This window comes from Hermetia illucens, chromosome 3 (assembly GCF_905115235.1).
Source record: "Hermetia illucens chromosome 3, iHerIll2.2.curated.20191125, whole genome shotgun sequence".
NCBI lineage: Eukaryota > Metazoa > Arthropoda > Insecta > Diptera > Stratiomyidae > Hermetia > Hermetia illucens.
Window position 1 is genome coordinate 36,326,084 of NC_051851.1, and position 21,639 is coordinate 36,347,722.

General features: G+C 42.4%; 1 protein-coding gene across 3 annotated transcripts in view; it reads left to right on the forward strand.

The window, feature by feature from the left end:
• LOC119650787 (ankyrin repeat and fibronectin type-III domain-containing protein 1) overlaps positions 1–21,639 on the forward strand; it is a 320,628-nt gene that overhangs the window by 68,776 nt on the left and 230,213 nt on the right. Inside the window, exons 2-3 of one of the 3 annotated variants that reach the window (XM_038053903.1) lie at positions 13,888–14,570; positions 14,629–14,808. In XM_038053903.1, coding sequence (XP_037909831.1) covers positions 14,690–14,808 — 119 coding nt within the window. In that variant the 5' untranslated portion in view covers positions 13,888–14,570; positions 14,629–14,689. Of the gene's footprint in view, positions 1–13,887; positions 14,809–21,639 lie in introns of all 3 variants that reach the window. The other 2 variants (XM_038053904.1, XM_038053902.1) reach the window with 2 other exon arrangements.

Consider the following 21,639-nt stretch of genomic DNA (forward strand, 5'->3'; position numbering starts at 1 on the left):
CTGCTTGGCTTCCGTACAGCCATATGCGAGGAGTTTTCCGTTCAGCCCCGCTGAGCTTATGTATTGGGTGAACCTACGACTCCCCGGTGACCTGGTCCTAGACAAAAGAGGTCGTTCCCAAATTAAAGCTACCTACGCCTTCTCCTTACACGGGGCCAATGGCCGACACCTCTTGGGAAGTCGAAGTATGTACCCACGTTGTGGTGCCGTCCAGAAGCTGCTACAGCCACCATACCAGAGCTCCTATAAGGTCCTCTACGTGGGGGGTACGGGCTCAGTCTGGACGTCGGTGGTTTGTTTTGGCAGAGTAAGCAACTTGCGTTTTGAGTCGGTCATGACTTCGAATTCAGAAAGTCAATGAAGAAGTCGATTCCCATACTTCAAGAGGAGAGGACCTGACCGCTAATTTTGATTTAAGCTTTTGGTTGAATTAATTAAAAAATACGAAAATTTCAATTTCCAGATATTTTCCGGCATCTTTACTGATTTTATACAAGTCTGCTCACACTTTTGAACAGGAAGGTCGCTGCTTCTCAATGGTTTTAGTAAGTGACGTCTCTTTACTTCTTCGCTAATGAGCTGCCATGGTATTTATGTGATGTTAAATAAAAAAACCTTCGTCCTTTGGCTGACTCAGATTATTTTCATTTTAGAACCCACTTTCAATTTTTTAATTTGGAGAAATTAACTTGCCTGCAATCTATGACCATTGCAGGCACAATTTTCAGTATTAAATATTAATCCTAGCATATCTAAGCACATTAGAAAGGACTTTTTGCTTTCTGTAATTAACAGTTCGTTTATAGCGATTTGGACCGAGCACATGCTTACATACTCTGACGAAGTTGTAAATACTATTTTGACGCTAGGACGCTTAATTTTCTCGTTAAGGAAAAAATCAATTCCTTTGTTACTCGCCTAAGTGACCGTAGTTGGTGGAAGCCAGAAGCAGCCAGAGCTCATGATTCTTTTATAGCTCTTCCGTTTTATGTGGGAATTCCAATAATGTGAAAATAATTTATTATGGGGGCGACATGTGATACAAAACCATAAGTCAACACGCACTCCTGCCGAAAGCTAAGCGGATACCAAAAGGAAGTCTGACTGGGGCCACAGATCCAGAAATTCATAAAATTTTCAGTTACAATGGCTCACCCCTAACTCTCCCATATCGACATCCTTTAATACTTCTTGTTCCTGGTAAACGACTTGCTGGAAGTTGAAGTGGAGCGACACATACATATCGAACAGTTGAGAAAAGTTTTTCACTTTCTTCGGGATGTGAGTGTGATCATTAGACGGGCGGCATTCTTCTGGGATATATGTACGCATCAAGAAAAGAAGTGGATGTAAAGCGTCGACGAGCCCAGTGCTCCATGACTTCTCTATAGGCCATAGTAGTCATTTCGGTCCCGGAAGATATTGCGTTAAGAAAACAAGAAGAAAATGAAGGAAGCGGAACGAAGACGATAGGAAAAGTTTTATGGCTCTTCCTCTCCACGGTGGAAGGCTTCTCTTAGCAATCACAAAGCTAATACCCACAATTCATGCATAATAAAAATTCCTTCTCGTATATCGACAACTGCTGACTGCCTAAGTGGGAAACTGCCAAGTCACAATTTCCATTTAGACTGTCACCGTCTCGCCGACAATGAAGGCAGTGAAAGGGAACAGAATGCGCGCCATCACGTCCCGCCACGATTTTTTCCTGTCTCCCTCGATAGCATGGAAGGCAGTAGGCCTCTGGAATACATTTGCAGGCTGTCGTCTAGATATGGAACTTGTATGGTCTGTCAGTCGCAATTTTTGAGAACCGTGAAATCTCGATTAGTCGACGCATAAATTTTTAGTAGTCAAGCACTAAATAACGAAATCAATCTGCGAAGAGTGACATTGGCGGAGAGTTATGCAATTTTCGGTGGATGCCAGAGCAACTGGCGCCTCCGCAAATGGAAGCTACGTTAGGAATTCATGTGTCTATGCGTAAATATCGAATCTATTCCGAAATGGGTGTTCATATAAGGAAAGCTGAAAATATTTGACAAATTCACATTAATCACCCCCTTCAACCCACATTGGGCGCTGTTTATAATATGTTGGGATGATTATTAAAATTCAATAATGACTAGCGCTAGAATTGATTACACTTCCAAACAGGTTTCAAGGTTAAACCTTGTGAATAAGTTGCTTGCTTAGTGAGGCCTAGAATATCGAGGCAATGAAGGTGCTGGTTTCTATACTATACAAGGTAGATAATGAACCTTCGGTGTTTTTATCAATAATACTTCTCTTATCGCACTTTTTTTTAAGGTTTTGTGTAAAACAAAACCTGAGAGGTGGAAAGGTTCAAAACCTACCGCTGGCGCCTGCCATACGGTTTTGTGAGGCTTTTGCTCACTAAAACCACCTCCTTCTCCTTCGCTTAACCCGCGGGACTGCCATTTCGGTATTGCGTCGCGGAGCAGAATCAGTTATGAATTGCGTCTCCTGTCGTTATTTGTACCTTTCTTCCAAAGCTCCTCCCTCCTCAGCAGATTGTGGATCACCTTCATTAATTTTTCCACTCAAAGCTGCTTCAGAGGCTAGCATGTGGTCCATTTGGATTAGTATAGGACTCATCATCATCATCATCATCAACGGCGCAACAACCGGTATCCGGTCTAGGCCTGCCTTAATAAGGAACTCCAGACATCCCGGTTTTGCGCCGAGGTCCACCAATTCGATATCCCTAAAAGCTGTCTGGCGTCCTGGCCCACGCCATCGCTCCATCTTAGGCAGGGTCTGCCTCGTCTTCTTTTTCTACCATAGATATTGCCCTTATAGACTTTCCGGGTGGAATCATCTTCATCCATACGGATTAAGTGACCCGCCCACCGTAACCTATTGAGCCGGATTTTATCCACAACCGGACGGTCATGGTATCGCTCATAGACTTCGTCATTGTGTAGGCTACGGAATCGTCCATCCTCATGTAGGGGGCCAAAAATTCTTCGGAGGATTCTTCTCTCGAACGCGGCCAAGAATTCGCAATTTTTCTTGCTAAGAACCCAAGTTTCCGAGGAATACATGAGGACTGGCAAGATCATAGTCTTGTACAGTAAGAGCTTTGACCCTATGGTGGGACGTTTCGAGCGGAACAGTCTTTGTAAGCTGAAGTAGGCTCTGTTGGCTGACAACAACCGTGCGCGGATTTCATCACCGTAGTTGTTATCGGTTGTGATTTTCGACCCTAGATAGGAGAAATTGTCAACGGTCTCAAAGTTGTATTCCCCTATCCTTATTCTTGTTCGTGCTTGTGTTTGACCAGTGCGGTTTGATGTTGTTGGTTGATTCGTCTTCGGTGCTGACGTTGCCACCATGTATTTTGTCTTGCCTTCATTGATGTGCAGCCCAAGATCTCGCGCCGCCTGCTCGATCTGGATGAAGGCAGTTTGAACGTCTCGAGTGGTTCTTCCCATGATGTCGATATCGTCAGCATAGGCCAGTAGTTGGGTGGACTTGAAGAGGATCGTACCTCTTGCATTCACCTCAGCATCACGGATCACTTTCTCGAGGGCCAGGTTAAAGAGGACGCATGATAGCGCATCCCCTTGTCGTAGACCGTTGTTGATGTCGAATGGTCTTGAGAGTGATCCTGCTGCTTTTATCTGGCCTCGCACATTGGTCAGGGTCAGCCTAGTCAGTCTTATAAATTTCGTCGGGATACCGAATTCTCTCATGGCCGTGTACAGTTTGGCTATGCTATCATAGGCGGCTTTAAAGTCGATGAACAGATGGTGCAACTGTTGTCCATATTCCAACAGTTTTTCCATCGCCTGCTGCAGAGAGAAAATCTGATCTGTTGCTGATTTGCCTGGAGTGAAGCCTCTTTGGTATGGGCCAATGATGTTCTGGGCGTATGGGGCTATCCGGCCTAGCAAGATAGTGGAGAATATCTTATAGATGGTACTCAGCAACGTGATACCTCTATAATTGCTGCACTGTGTGATATCTCCCTTTTTATGTATGAGACAGATTATGCCTCGCTGCCAATCGTCAAGCATTGATTCGCTGTCCCATACCTTGAGCTCAAGTTGGTGAACCACTTGGTGTAACTGGTCGCCTCCATATTTAACCAATTCGGCTGTAATTCCATCGGCTCCTGGCGACTTATGATTTTTTAGCCGATGAATTGCACGGACTGTTTCTCCTAAACTTGGTGGTGGCAGTATTTGTCCGTCGTCTTCAGTTGGCGGGACCTCCAACTCGCCGATGTTCTGGTTGTTCAGTAGCTCATCAAAGTACTCAACTCTTGTGAATAAGTTGCTTGTTTAGTGAGGCCTAGAATATCGAGGCAATGAAGGTGCTGGTTTCTGTACTATACAAGGTAGATAATGAACCTTCGGTGTTTTTATCAATAATACTTCTCTTATCGCACTTTTTTTTAAGGTTTTGTGTAAAACAAAACCTGAGAGGTGGAAAGGTTCAAAACCTACCGCTGGCGCCTGCCATACGGTTTTGTGAGGCTTTTGCTCACTAAAACCACCTCCTTCTCCTTCGCTTAACCCGCGGGACTGCCATTTCGGTATTGCGTCGCGGAGCAGAATCAGTTATGAATTGCGTCTCCTGTCGTTATTTGTACCTTTCTTCCAAAGCTCCTCCCTCCTCAGCAGATTGTGGATCACCTTCATTAATTTTTCCACTCAAAGCTGCTTCAGAGGCTAGCATGTGGTCCATTTGGATTAGTATAGGACTCATCATCATCATCATCATCAACGGCGCAACAACCGGTATCCGGTCTAGGCCTGCCTTAATAAGGAACTCCAGACATCCCGGTTTTGCGCCGAGGTCCACCAATTCGATATCCCTAAAAGCTGTCTGGCGTCCTGGCCCACGCCATCGCTCCATCTTAGGCAGGGTCTGCCTCGTCTTCTTTTTCTACCATAGATATTGCCCTTATAGACTTTCCGGGTGGAATCATCTTCATCCATACGGATTAAGTGACCCGCCCACCGTAACCTATTGAGCCGGATTTTATCCACAACCGGACGGTCATGGTATCGCTCATAGACTTCGTCATTGTGTAGGCTACGGAATCGTCCATCCTCATGTAGGGGGCCAAAAATTCTTCGGAGGATTCTTCTCTCGAACGCGGCCAAGAATTCGCAATTTTTCTTGCTAAGAACCCAAGTTTCCGAGGAATACATGAGGACTGGCAAGATCATAGTCTTGTACAGTAAGAGCTTTGACCCTATGGTGGGACGTTTCGAGCGGAACAGTCTTTGTAAGCTGAAGTAGGCTCTGTTGGCTGACAACAACCGTGCGCGGATTTCATCACCGTAGTTGTTATCGGTTGTGATTTTCGACCCTAGATAGGAGAAATTGTCAACGGTCTCAAAGTTGTATTCCCCTATCCTTATTCTTGTTCGTGCTTGTGTTTGACCAGTGCGGTTTGATGTTGTTGGTTGATTCGTCTTCGGTGCTGACGTTGCCACCATGTATTTTGTCTTGCCTTCATTGATGTGCAGCCCAAGATCTCGCGCCGCCTGCTCGATCTGGATGAAGGCAGTTTGAACGTCTCGAGTGGTTCTTCCCATGATGTCGATATCGTCAGCATAGGCCAGTAGTTGGGTGGACTTGAAGAGGATCGTACCTCTTGCATTCACCTCAGCATCACGGATCACTTTCTCGAGGGCCAGGTTAAAGAGGACGCATGATAGCGCATCCCCTTGTCGTAGACCGTTGTTGATGTCGAATGGTCTTGAGAGTGATCCTGCTGCTTTTATCTGGCCTCGCACATTGGTCAGGGTCAGCCTAGTCAGTCTTATAAATTTCGTCGGGATACCGAATTCTCTCATGGCCGTGTACAGTTTGGCTATGCTATCATAGGCGGCTTTAAAGTCGATGAACAGATGGTGCAACTGTTGTCCATATTCCAACAGTTTTTCCATCGCCTGCTGCAGAGAGAAAATCTGATCTGTTGCTGATTTGCCTGGAGTGAAGCCTCTTTGGTATGGGCCAATGATGTTCTGGGCGTATGGGGCTATCCGGCCTAGCAAGATAGTGGAGAATATCTTATAGATGGTACTCAGCAACGTGATACCTCTATAATTGCTGCACTGTGTGATATCTCCCTTTTTATGTATGAGACAGATTATGCCTCGCTGCCAATCGTCAAGCATTGATTCGCTGTCCCATACCTTGAGCTCAAGTTGGTGAACCACTTGGTGTAACTGGTCGCCTCCATATTTAACCAATTCGGCTGTAATTCCATCGGCTCCTGGCGACTTATGATTTTTTAGCCGATGAATTGCACGGACTGTTTCTCCTAAACTTGGTGGTGGCAGTATTTGTCCGTCGTCTTCAGTTGGCGGGACCTCCAACTCGCCGATGTTCTGGTTGTTCAGTAGCTCATCAAAGTACTCAACTCTTGTGAATAAGTTGCTTGTTTAGTGAGGCCTAGAATATCGAGGCAATGAAGGTGCTGGTTTCTGTACTATACAAGGTAGATAATGAACCTTCGGTGTTTTTATCAATAATACTTCTCTTATCGCACTTTTTTTTAAGGTTTTGTGTAAAACAAAACCTGGAAGGTGGAAAGGTTCAAAACCTACCGCTGGCGCCTGCCATACGGTTTTGTGAGGCTTTTGCTCACTAAAACCACCTCCTTCTCCTTCGCTTAACCCGCGGGACTGCCATTTCGGTATTGCGTCGCGCAGCAGAATCAGTTATGAATTGCGTCTCCTGTCGTTATTTGTACCTTTCTTCCAAAGCTCCTCCCTCCTCAGCAGATTGTGGATCACCTTCATTAATTTTTCCACTCCAAGCTGCTTCAGAGGCTAGCATGTGGTCCATTTGGATTAGTATAGGACTCGCCGATCGCATATGATGGGTTATAGAGGCGTCGACCTTCGTTCGCCAAGAAGTCGATAGGGATCATGCCCGCTATAACACAAGCTGCTTCGTCTGAAGTTGTACGGTCAGCGCACGGCGTTCGCAATGCACTCAATCGGTATGTGGCTGCAATTTTTCTTCTATTTACTTTCAACTTCAAAGAGGATGCCCAAACTGGAGCTGTTTAGAGCAAGATGGAACTGACAACTCACGAGATCAGGAGCCGACGGCTTTGTCTAGGGCCACTTATATTTGGTAACATTCTTGCCAACAATGTAACCACTCCGCAAGCTTTCAAAATGGAGCTTCAATTTCAGCCTTTGGTCAACTATGATTCTTAGGTATGTGACTGTATGATGTGTTCACCACCTCTGATCTTTAGCGAGGTTTGCTTCCTTCGCTTGGTAATCAAAACTACCTCGGTTGTATGCTCCGCGAGTGTCAGACCAGCTTCCTCTAGCCAAGACTTGATTTCGAAAATTGCCTCGCTTTTGAGCACCTCGATCTCATCAATATGCCACGATAGTCACTCCGATGTCGTCTGCGAAGCCGATGATTGTCACTCCTTTGGGTAGTTCCAACTTTAAAATTCTGTCATACATTATTATCCACAGTAGAGGACCGAGTATTGAACTTGTGGAACCCCGCAGGTTGTTGTATACGTCTGAAGTCTATCGTCCAAATCGTAACATAATATCCTCTCCCGGAATTTGTGCACCAGGTATTTAGCAGCGCTAATTTGGCTAAAGCCGCAAGTATTTTGCTCCATTTTGCCATATTAAAGGCATTCTTCATGTACCGCGCAAGATTTATTGGCGTCCATTACCTTTTTCTGGCATTGACAGTTGATCTTGCCTTTCGGAAGCCGAACTGCCTGACCACCCTCCTTTTCTGTGATTGGTACAAGCCTATTGAAGATGACCCGTTCGAAAAGTTTGTCGATACCGTTTAGCAGGCATAGGCAGACGAAGGATCACCTCAAGGCTTCGGGATTAGCACAAGCTGCTGTTTCTCTTCTGGGAAAATCCCATCTATGAGGCACATCGTAAATGTTTCAGCGAACCACCTTGGAACTGTTTCGATGGCCACTGTCAGTGCTTTACTCGGGATGGCCTCTAAACCTGGGGCTTTATTTTGGGTAACTTTCTTCGCAGCTCCCAGGACTTCTTCAGTGGTTAGCTCGAGAATTTTACCGGGATCTATCTGGACAGTGTGTAGGTTCGGTTCACTTGAAACTTGTGGGAAGAGAGTGCTAATGACATCCCGCAGCAAATCAGGGTTGGTGATCGGCGGTGAGCGCTTACCCTTGATTGATGCGAAGTCCGTTCCTTGCATAATCTCTTGAAGTGTTCAGTTTTACTTCTTGAGATGGTCGCTTCCAATTCTTTCCTCGCCTTCTTATATCGGTTATATAATTCTTCAGACTCAGGTCGGTTCCTGCTACGTTGGCTGTGTCTTCTGGCTTTAAGGCAAACTTTACGAAGTTCTTCGATTTCAGCATTCCACCAGAAGTTGAGCATTCGTTTCTTGAGTACCGTGCGGCGGGGCATGCAAGCTTTTTGCATCTTTTCACGAACCTGCGCCACCTTTTCTAGTGCATTTCCTAACGGCATCGCTTCCTGCAGAAGTATTTCCTCGAAAATTTCTTCATCAAGGTTTTTGGATGTCCAACCCGATACTGCAGTTTTTTGATTCGCGTACGTCGTACGTTCGATCTGGAAGATGATGACCTGATGGTCACTGTGCGTATATTCCTCGCTCACCTGCCATCGGAGATCCATATATAATGTATCGCTAACAAACGTAAGGTCTATTACCGATCCCATATCCCGTCTCCGAAAAGTCTTGACGCCACCAGTATTTGCCAGAACGACATTCTGACGTGAAAATACTTCGAGCACTGTCTGTCTGTCCGCCACACGCATTTTTCTCGGAGACTGTTGCAGGGATTGACACCAAATTTGGTGAAACTGTAAACGCTCACCCATACAGTGAATTACATCCTTTTACGTCGAATTTAAGGGGAGGTCCCCATATATGCAAAATCGGGGTGCAAATTTTTTTTTCATCAAATATAGTCATGTCGGGTATCAAATAAAAGGTATTGATAAGTGCTTTCTGGAGCCGGTTTTAGTTTTGATATTCTTTGGAAAGGTGGGGAGTGCGGGGGATCGAAATTGATCATTTCTTTAACGGACCCATTCTCAGAAACTACCCAGCCGAAAAATCTGAAAAAATTAGGAAGTTGCCACTATATAGTGCTGAGATTCCGGAATACCCCACATACCGATATCCAAATTTTAAAGAAACCCACATTTAAATGAAAATTATTCTCTAAATCTTAAATAAACCATATTGACGGCGCGATGGTTGAAGGTGTCGAGCGTCACCGTCCCAATCTGGCTGCTCTGGGTTCGAATCACAGTCGTCATGGGTATCTGTGTTCGTCTTATATTTGTCTCGCTGCTATGAGCTACATAATTGTGGTTTTATTTCTAAGATGACGTCTTCAACATTGACACAAATCAAATGTCAAATGTAATACATGGAATTATGACGTCACTTTAATATCGATTTCAACAAATTGACTTTCTACTTATGAAGCCTAACAGAAAACATCATGCCCAAGTCAATCGAAAATCAAGGTCATATTGACAGCTTTCTTCGATTATAGTGGTGAGATGGGGATTAGAAATACACCCTTACAGTCTTGCCTACTTTAGTGCTTCCGAAGCGCCATTAACGCCCTGGATAGGGACTGACCTCACGACGACGACATTTCGCTATTGAAAACGAACTATGATTGGGATTGGATTGGATTGGATTGGATTGGAAATGGTAGGACTCTGGACAGTATTCCTCCCTCTCTGTCCATACTTATGACAATGTGCTTTTGTACCCTGGAAAGCCGAATGCTAACCAATGCGAGTTTGCTATCGGATTGCTGCAATTTGTGGGGTATATAGCGCGTCAACCACATCTACACGTCAATTTTCTATCTCTATCATCAAATCCAGAGTCACTTGGCCAAGGTCCATGACTTGGTTAAAGAGTAAACGACGTATTCAATGCGTTTGAGCTAAGATGTCATTGTCGATTGAATTCCCCCACGTCTTCCGGACAAGGCGGCATAAAGAATGTAACCGATAAAAATAAGAAAAAATATCGATGACAGGATGCAACCCTGGCGGGGTCTGCTTTGTATCCCAAAATCTTCCACGATTTTACATCGGTCCAGTATGTGACATTTTGCGCCATCATATGTCGCTGTGATAATGGATATTAGTTTCTCAGGGATGTAGTCCAAATACACAATATCGAAAGTTTTCTTCAAATCGATGAAGAGCAGGTGGAGCGAAGACCGAAACTCTGCGCACTGTTACAAAATGATCCGTAGGATGTTGATGTGGTCAATGTAGGATCCAGAACGGAAACCCCACCTGCTCTCTGGTGACCAAGTTTTTAAGATATTCTTTGATGCATACCAGGAGTATTTTGATTATTATCTTTGCAACAGTAGAGAGCACGCAGGTACCCCTTCAATTGTGACACTCAAGAGGTGCCCTTCTTTGGAATCTTAGCTATCATCCCCTTCCCCTGTCCTCTCGGAAAGGTCTAGGATTCATAGGATTTCCATACAAGTTTAAGAAACAGATATGCAGGAACTGCAGATGCAGCGATAAACAAACTTGCGAGGAGATCCTCAAGCCCAGCGGTATCACTCCATTTGAGTATAATGATGGTCAAATGACTTCTCTTCTGCTTAGAGGCACAGTCCGTAACCGCATGTTATGGTGACTAGCCATTTCATTCACAACAGGAGAAACTTCACCGGATGTGATACGGTTAAGAACCGTGGTGAAGTGTTCTTTCCACCTCTTCAGTTGTTCGTCATCTTAGATGAGGAGTCGACCGTTAACTTCCTTCACAGTTCCATCGAAAATTTGCGACCAAATGGATGTTTTTCCCGAATGCGGTATATACTTCTGAAATCATTGCATTCTGTGTCATGTTTTGCTTGCCTGACCAGCGCTATAGCAAATTCCCCTTTTCTCACGCCGCACTCTATGCTGAACTTTTCGGGATTTCGCTCGATATAGGAGTTCGAGCCCGTCATGCCCACCATCACTCATAGCGGTGAATAGCATCTTCAGTCCCTTCCGTTCGTCAATCGGCGACCATGCTTCTGTAGACAGATCTTATGCCGCCCCTTCGATAAGTGGCGGATGCGACATGCAAGTGAACGTAAGCGACCATGAGATGGCGACCCCATTCGAGGTTGATGTCACCGCCTTTTTGTTACCGACATCGTGGACTTAATTCTTAAATCTACTACTGATCGCAAAGTGGTGAGTTTGAATGCTCGTGCGGGGTCGGTAATTTGAAACCAAAGTGACCTTTTAAGAGGCTCTGTGCTCAAATATTGTGCCACCAATAGCGAGGCTGTTGAAATCTACAAATCTCCCATCAGTATCGTAACAACCCCCGAGACCATGTTTCCCCACCACATGTCCGAGCAAGGCGTTGCCAGTGTCTACTTTTGCAAATCACCTATCACGATCACAATATCACCTTTAGGAAGCCTGCCCTGAACTTCGTGCAATTGCTCTTAGAAAGCATCCTTTTCCATTATATCGGAAGTCGACATTAGTGCATAGCATTGCACAATTGTGATGTCCCTTAACCTGGACCGGAATGTAGCAGTAAGAAATCTGTTTGAAACCAGTTCCCAGGTGAGAAGAGCCTTTCGGCAGCCGTCGGAAACAACCCGAAATCGGATTCACGTCTGCTACCACTCTACTTTCCTCTGTACAAAAGCACATTGCCGCAAGAGGGAGAGGAGTACTCTCCAGAGTCCCACCGACTCACCTCGCTTAGACCGAAAATGTCCAGCTTATATCTTTAGAATTTAGCACTCTGAGAATCTTCGTTACCATAATCGACGAGCGTACCCACATTCCAGAAACCGATCACACTCCGTTTTCGAAACCAAAGTCATCCGCGTAAAGTGAGTTCCTATTTGAGGCGTTGTTGACCTTTTCGCAGCAATAAAGTTTCAGGATTTACAAGTTACTCCCCACAAATTTCTATCCCTTCTGGCCACTTTTTACGCCATGAAAGATAAAGAACTCCCTGACAGCCGAAAACGTTTCACTATAAATGACTCAAACTTACTTAAAATTCGCTAAATTGGGTACCGTATGAATTGAAGCTAAAAGACATGGAAATGTGATTAATCATGTGCAAACTGCTTCTGGAAAGATCAAGTCAGAAGGTTTTTCAGATCTTCTCGTTGCGACGGGAAGAAAAGTCGTGGGGTAAGTCAGGCTATGCATCGATATTGTTAATAGAGCCAAATATCTATTCCTTGAAGTTCAAACTGTAATCATCTGGGTGAGGCTACTGAATTTTAACGAGTCTATTACTGCAGACTAACGTTAACTGCAGCCGATAAGACTGAAAAACTGCCATTATGTGAACAAAGACAGGACAAAATTATCCTTCAACGTGATAACGCTCGCTTGCATGTCGTGAAACTAGCCAAAACATACTTGGAAATACTGAAATTGATGGTCTTATCCCACCCGCTGTATTCGCCAGATATCGTTCCTTCGGTGTTCCAATTGCTTTGGTCGACTGCGCATGACCTATCTAGACAGGATTTCTATTCATATGAACAAAAGAAAAATTAGTAACGTAGAATCCGCATGGTAACAAACAAAAGTAGGAAAACCGTCGACCATGCTTTGAATAACGTCTTTAAGTTGTCCACTTAATAATTAAACGGTATTCAATTAATTGCGTTAAACGTTCATATAAAATTGAAGAAAGAGTTTGTAATTCAATAATACTGATCACAAGAACTAGTGTGTGCAATTCATGTGAATGTTGAAAATTGCGTGTTGGAATTCAGGTTTTTACAAAATAATAGTCTGAGTAAAGATAAGATCAAGAATTTCAAAATCAAATAGTTTCTAACAATATATACCCGCAACTAGACGAACCCGAAATATCACGTTAGTAGGTAATGTGATATCAAATCACTTTTAAAAAAAGTGATATTACAAGCATTATATTCACACAATTCACACAATTAGCAATCGACATTCAGTACCGAGCGACAATACAGCCAAATGCGAATAATTCGTATTTTTGGTTAATTCGTACAAATTGGCCGGTTCCCAGAGCTAATTTTCTTTATTTCGTCCCGATAGTTACTAATCACCATAATTCGTTCCAAACCGTCAGTCCCTTGACCATACAAACCATCGGGATTCTACTGTATTACAAATCGATCACTTAAAGCCAAGAATTTGCACACCCGTACTCACTTCCCCTAAAATCATTTTCGGGCCAAAGCCACTTCAAGCTAGCCTAAAGCCTGTCAAAAGGGTGGGCGATCATAACAAGAATAGATTCGTAAGCGATACATCGGCTCGGCATCCGACAACTGCCGCCACCACTTGCACTGTGAAGAGCGATAATGTTAGGTGCTGTTTTGTGATATCCCTTTACAGGACATTACCTATTACAGAAATAATATCACCAACACTTTGTAATGCGTTGATGTTAGGAAGTGTCTTAATGTTAGGTAATAATGTTATGTTAGGTATTGCAATGATGTTGGGTTATGTGGTGATGTTAGGTAATGCGGTGATGTTAGATAATATGGCGATTTTGTAATGTTTGGAACGCACTCGGTCATAGTAATGTCATATTACACTTAAAGATGAAATAACTTTTGTAACATTAGAGGTCATATGCGTCGCGTAATAAATACAAGTCCGAGATAATATAATTTAATTGAATCTGAATAACCGGTGTGAGTTATAAGTTTGAATGTTTGAAAAAGGCGCTGAAGTTTCTCCTTGGAACGTGAAGATAACCAGCCTTTATTTTCATATTTTCACTTTGTTCTTTGATGCACGGTTTCTTTTCCTCTCTTTATTCAAATAAAAAACTGATTCTTTTTCGATAATATGAGGGAAATGATTATTTTACTCTTTTTTCCAGATTCCTCCGATATTCTACACAACAAGTGGTACACGATTCAAATTTTGGAAACAAATTTGAAAGCTAATAAGCTCATTCAAACCCAACTTATAATGCTACAAACGAATTTTCGGACATTTTAACTAAACCTTTTAAAAACCAAATACATAATATATTTTTTCCAAAACGGTGAGCATATATTTTTAGGACTACATAATATTACGATAAAACAAATATTTGTATGTACATACGCTATATAAAAAGCCAATGGTCGTGTTATTAGTAGCTGAAATGAATGTACTCTTATTTTGAATTCATTCCGAATGAACCATTGATTTTTGTAAAATATACTTCCACCCCGGAACGTTACAAATGGGCAACAATCTTATTATTTTGTCGTGAATTCGATGTGGTTTCTGTATATATATATGAACACCTATTTGTGCTTTTTATGTCCCAAGTGTGTATAGAAGCAGAATGAAAGGATACACAAGAATCATTTGAATATCTTAACATACCTCACCTCCATCAAAATCATTTTTGAGATTTATCTTTATAAGTTATTCAGTGTGTGCAGTGTTTTGAATAAAGAAGGGAATTTTGGATATGAGAACATCCAAATCCAAAACTTTTCGGTGTAATATAATCCCGCAACTTAGCTAGTGTAGTAAATTTGTGTGCGTGCACGTGTGGAAATGGCATCAGTAAACATTTTTATTTTGGGTAAAAAACTGCTTAATGAAAATGCGACTATGTTTCTAGAAACGTGTGCATTCTGAAAGTGAATTCATTTGGCGCTTGTGTGAGGGACCCCGAGAGCCTCATGATGAATGAGGCTCCGAAAAAGGGGAATCCCACGCTATCCATCGATCGGGCAGCATTTCTTCTGTTGCGAGTGAAGAAAGCCTTCAAGAAGAAGCGGCAACAACGGAAGGATAAACAGTGAGTATTAATTTCTGATATTTTGACTTAAACATGCCATTCATAACCCAGTTAAATTAAGGGGGTCATCTCGTAAAAAAACGGTTTTTCGCTTTTTTTAGAAACTTTTTTGTGAATAACTCGAGGAAGGTGCAAATTTTCACCATATATTTATTAATACAATATCTTGAGCATTTTTCCAGCCCGATAGCATAATTCATTATTGAAATACAGAGCAACTTATACACCCATCTCCAAAAAAGGCGTTTTTCTCCTGCCACGCTAGAGGGCACTGTGATCATCTTAAAGAAAAAATGTGAACGGCATTTGAACGTGCGGACTTAACCACAGTCCGCAAATTAGGATTATTAAAAAATATTAAAAGCTAAATTTTTGGTGCCTTGTTAAACTTTTTTTTTGTAAATTTTGGTGTTTGCCAAGGCTTCTTTAATGAAAAAAAAAAACTACCGAATGAATCGCAATTACCCTAGTTTGCGGACCATAGAAATATGTTAACTAACCATTAATCTGCTAAACCTCGTCCATAAACCCTAGGTTTCGTGAAGGAACACATGTAAAGTTTTGCCTTCAATTTTTGCACTTTTAGCGATCTTATGCGAACGACATTCAGACAGATAAATACGCACTTGATAATGCCGATCGACATAAACCTGGTATGTGGCATTTTACCTGTTTAACACTTTAAATTCCGAACGACTCCGAATATCAAAAAAATCACTTTGCCCATATATTCTACATTATTTCTAGATATAATTGAAACCAAACAAAATAAGTCGGAAAACCGGAAGCTTGACGCTTCAGGTATAAAAGGTTTTGTGTTTGTGTTTCCCTGTATGAGGAGCATAATGCAGTTCTCCATTGGCTGATGGCATTGAGCCGAGATACTTAAATTATTCAGTTCTGGGCAGGTTACTGCCATTGCCAGAACTGAGTGATTTAAATATATCGAGTCAATGATATCAGTCAATGGAGAACAGCGTAATGAAATTGTTTCACGCATTAACGCAACCTGGATGCAGTGGCATTCCGCAACTGGTGTTCTTTGTGATCAACGTATTAGCGCACGTCCTAAATCAAAAATTTACTGCAATGTCGTCCATCTACCGCTCTCTACAGTTCTGAGTGTTGGCAGACTATAAAAGACAATGAACGGCGTCTTGCGGTAATGGAAACGAAGATGTTGCATTGCACTGGTGGTGTGATACGTTTTGATCACGTCTGAAATGAGAATATCCGCGGTCGATATGGGTTTGTACCGTACGTGGAAAAACTGCGAGTGAGGCGTTTTCGATGGTGTAATCACGTAATTCAAACTAACGAGAATTCACTTGCCAATATTGGTGTGAACATCGAAGTCAATGGTAAGCAACCAAAAAGCCGGCCGAAACGACGGTGGCTTGATAGGTTGGATGGGGATTTAAAGGCCTCGCGATTACATCCTGATCAGGCATTTAATAAAATAAAATGACGAAAGCGATCACGACGAGCCGACCCCGCTTGTGGACGGAGCAAAGGCTGAAGAAAAAGAAAAAGATGTGAGGAGCGACGAGTGCACGACAGCTCACATAGCTTAAAATTCCATTGCCCTCTATTTTTTAGATTTAAATAAATCATTTCATGGAAACCCCTGTATTGATAATAGTCAACCTCATATGCTTCACACTCTGAGTTTAATATTATTAGCAAATCCCAAAAATGTAACCTACATCAGATAGAAAGGTTTTGTGTATTTCTTAGTACGTAGCATGTAATATATCCATATATTATGTGAGAGTATCCACTTTCGGGTGATATTGACATTCATAGTCTTCAATTTTCAAAGAAGCAACAAATTTGAGGTATTATAACTTTGTTAGTATCATAATTGTGCAATTTCCACCAAACTTGGTGCTCTATATTATAGCCTATATCACTGCAAAATTTCATGGTACTAGGATGAACTTAAGGGGGGTTTCTAACCAATTACAAAAAATGGGAGTAATATACTATTATTAACTTTATTTAAACAGATATCGGCATGGAAGGTATTTCGGAGCCCAGGCACCATATAGTGGCAGCCTCCTGATTTTTTCAGATTTTTCGGTTTGGTAGTTTCTGAGAATGGCCCCCTTAAAGAAGTGGTCACTTTCAACCCCCCGCGCTCCCCACCCTTCCAATGAATGTCAAAACTAAGATCGGCTTTGAAAAGTACTAATCGAGACCTTTAATTCGGTACCCCACATGACTATATTTGATGAAAAAAATTTTACACCCCCTGTTTGCATGTATGAGGAGACCCCCTTAAATTCGATGTAAAAGGATGTAATTCACTGTATGCGTGAGCGTTCACAGTTCCCACCTTTCTTCCAAATTTGGTGTCAATCGCTATAACCGTCTCCGAGAAAAGTGCGTGTGACGGACAGACAGACAGACAGACAGACGGACAGGCAGACAGACAGACAGACAGACAGATAGTAAACCGATTTTAATAAGGTTTTGTGTTTACACAAAACCTTAAAAAGGGCTGGGGAGAATTAGATTTTAATATTTCATTCGTATGTCAAATATTCCCATTAATTATGACGTCAGCATCTTATTTGTATGGCTTAGGATGCTGTTAATTCGCATGAAATTGATAAGTTTGAACTGCTATAACTTTGACACTAATAGTTGGATTTTCATGGCATGTGTATGCATGAGGCTGTCCTCTATGCCGATGGAAAATTTAGTACACCTAGGATGAACTTAAGGGGAGTTTTCCACTAAATTTCAAAAAGTTGGTAATATACTATTAGTAAGTTATATCGGAATGGGACATATTTTGAAACCTAGATTTCATCTAAGCGCACCACCCTGATTTTTTTCGGATTTTTAGATTGGGTAGTTTCCGAAAATGAGTCCTGTCTCACTTTAAGTGCGTACATTTTCACTCCTCACTCACGCACTTTGCAATTCACGACTAAACTAATACCAGTTGCGAAAAATACTAATCCTTTTATTAGATACCCTACACGACTATATCCAGTGAAAAAAATTTTTTGAATCCTCCTTTTGCACGTATGGGGAGCCCCCCTTTTTATTTTACAAAAAACCTTAAAAATCGGTTCCTCGGATCCGACACGCGGGATGACCCCCTTAAAAGAAAGGATCATTTATCTTATATACATGATAATAAAATTTTATAAATTGAATGAAATTCAAATATGACCTTAAAATATCAGTGTCGGGATGATTCCTTAAAAAAATACCTTCATGGTGTATATTTGTATGGCCCCAATGACGTTTCTACTTGTTGAAGCAGTTCCATGCTTTTCTTTTCATATTTTTCAACTTCTTCGTTGCACTTCCCTTAATCCCGGAAATCGTCTAAACTTTCTTCCTTTGAGGGGAATAAAAAATGTCATAAGGAACAAGGCAAAGTGAGTACATGCTTTGCAAGAAGAGAGATTGAGTGTTTGGTCAAAAATTTACACGGTATAAGGGCTGAATGCGCTGGCGGGTTGTCGTGATGGAAAAACTGTTCGCCACTTCGCATCTATTGCAATAGATGGTGCCCTTTCACAATTTCACTCGTTAGTCTGGTTCACTGTGGGGCCATGGGGAGGTACTTATATGATAATAATCAACACCCAAAAATTAAAGAGAACTGTCAGCACCATTTTCACTTTGGATTCGACTTGGGTAAACCCACGATACGTCACCCGTTAGGGTCCTTCACAAGAATTGTTTATCTTCTTTTGAACCATCTTGGGTTATCAAGTATTAAGGCTGAGCTCTTTCTCTGCATGTATCAGGGTCCACAGCACCAAGCTTTATACCAAATTTCACGTCAACCCGTGGGCTACTTGATTAGAAGGGAGAAGTGGTAGTAGATAAGTTACATACCGAGAAAAGACAACTATTTCATTGTGAGCTATGGGTTATAGTGGAATCCGCCGAATAAGTCGCCTTAAAAACTGTGGCGCCGAACAATAGAGTATGATTGCAAGCTTCTTAGAAAGTTGAAGGGTTAGGGTATTTAAAATCCATTACCGGAAACAGATAATGATGTCATGCAGGTGCAGTTAACGTGTTATGCTCGAAAAGGTGGTCACTGAAAGTTGATCGTTCAATGGTTCATAGCTATTAAAACTACACCCCTGACTAAATACTGACTATTATTGGCAAAGAATTAAATCCACTCCTCCTAATTCCCGGAATCATCTATGCTTCTCTGAGTGAACTTGTTAGCACTGATGAAGGGAACAAGTGGTTCCCGAAATATCGGGAAAGAAACAACAAATTTTATTATTTCAAATCTATGCTTCATTGGCCATCTGGACTATGCTGACTTAGCGCGAATCTTTTTCAAATATTTGAGTCTATCTCTGGAGGAGTTTGGCCCACCCGCGCGTTACCGAAAGTTCACAAATTCAATGCCTCCCCTTTTCGTACCTCAATATGGTTGAACAGGAGGACGAATAGCGAATGAAAAGTTCCGCGGATTTGTGTGTGGAACCGAACTCTCATCATACATATAGGCACTCACGTGTAGCGGCGTGGCCGGATTACGTATTCCATACATGACGGGATTGTAGATGACGTGGTTCAAAAATGGAAAACATCGCCGATTGTACAATGACTCTTTCCTCAATGCGAACCTTTTTTCTGGAGGGAGAGCGTTACTAGTCTATGACAGATCCTTGACCCCGCAAATCTTCTTACGCTCAAATTCAATCGAAACCATTTGTGATTCATATATTTTGTTTACTTCCACTGTCGTAACTAACGCTTCGGCCCGAACGACCTTTCAACCAGCAGATCCTTCTGTGTGAATCAAGCCTCCCACTCCAGTTAGCAAATCAAATTAAACTCCAGACATACCTCGTAGATAGGCACATATGTCATCACCAACGATCACCAGCCCCATCGCTCGCTGTCAGCATATTCCACTATAAAAACGCTTCGCATTTCATGCTGGCACTCTATAGATACACTCTAAGAAACGCCTTGACTATTTTCCATAAATAATAAGATTGACGTGAAACATAAACGCAGTTCAATTTTTTGAAACCCTTCTTGGAATCAGTAAATACAATGCCACCATTCTGAATATTTAGACTTTAGCAGCACCAACTGGTGAATAAATCCATACCTTAAAGTTAGATTATCCCAATCGCTACTCCTGCAAAACCAAACACTACCGAATGAGAACATAGAACATGCGGTTCTTAGACTGAAACTACTTCCTTTAGTTTAATGGGAGGAGCTGCAGCTCCGAGCACTAAAGCCCATTGTACTATGTCCCTAAATTGCCTATCCAATGGTTTCCCGCCTATGGCGTTCGTAGACTTTTGCGTATTTGAGAACATTCTCCAGAGGCAGGGAGTGCGCAGATTCTTCATTGAAGAAAACCACACCGAAGTGTGTTCGCTAGAGATCTGAGGAGGCCGGGCAGCTGCATATGAAGTGCAGGGTCATCTCAACTTCCTCCTTACTGCATATAACCGACACAAGTAGAGTTGCATTCAAGCGGTCATATACTGTATCCGCAAAGCTGCCGGTAACTACTACGGCCGATCGTCCGCCCGAAACCTGTTTGTCCTCCTGGCGCCATAGCAAGGTATCCATTACCAGGAGCCATAACAGAGGAGAGAGAACCCCTCACTGCGGACAGCCCGTAACTCAATAGAGTTTTGGCCGGACAAATACGTGAATTTTTCTCCACTCCAGCATGTGAGGGAACCAACTAATTAACAGCGAATCGATTAAATGCTGTCTTGCTGCGAATGAGTCATAATTGAAGCAAAATTCGATGTCCATGAATGGGCCTAAGGTGTATTCTTTTCTGGACACCGCCTTTTCAATACGATTGAGGAGCATCCATGTCATTCCCCTTCCGTTATCATCAAGGGCGCAACAAACGGTATCCAGTCTAGGCCTGCCTTAATAAGGAACTCCAGACATCCCAGCTCTGTGCCGAAATCCACAAATTCGATATCTTTAAAAGCTGTCTGGCGTCCTGACCTACGCCATCACTTCACCTCAGGTAGGGTCTACCTCGACTTCTTGTTCTACCATAGATATTGCCCTTGTAGACTTTCCTGGCTGGATTATCTTCATCCATACGGATTAAGTGACCTGCTCACCGCAACCACACAACCAGACGGTTGTGGTATCGCTCATTTGTTTTGAACGTTATGTAGGCTATGGAGTAGTTTACCCTAATGTAGGGGGCCAAAAATTCTTCTCTCGAACGTGGTCAAGAGTTCGTAATTTTTTTTGTTAAGAAGCCCGGTTTCCAAGGAGTACATGAGGACTGGCAAGATCATAGTCTTCTACAGTAAGAACTTTGACCCTATGGTTGAGACATTTCAATTGGAATACTTTTTGTAAGCTGAAATAGGCTCTATTTGCAACCAACAAGCGTGCACGGATTTCATCGTTATAGCCCTTATCGGTTATGATTTCCTAGATAGGAGAAATTTTCAACGGTCTCAAAGTTGTAATCTCCTATCTTTATTGTTCTCATTTGACCAGTGCTCTTTGATGCTGTTTTTTTTTATTTTCGGCTCTGATATTACCTTCACTAATGTGCATCTCGGATTGATCTTCAAATAATGTCAATATTGCCAGCATACGCTAGTCGTTGAGTGGATTTTAAGCGGATCGTGCCTCTCGCATTTACTTCAGCATCATAGATCACTTTTTCCAGGGCCAGGTTAAAGAGGACACTTGATATGTCATCCTGTTGTCTCAGACCGTCCCGAGAGTGATTGTGCTGCTTTTATTTGGCCTCGTACATTAGTCAGGGTCAATGTAGTCAGTCTCATTCATTTTGTGCTCGCCAATCGTCGGGTTTGATTCGTTGCC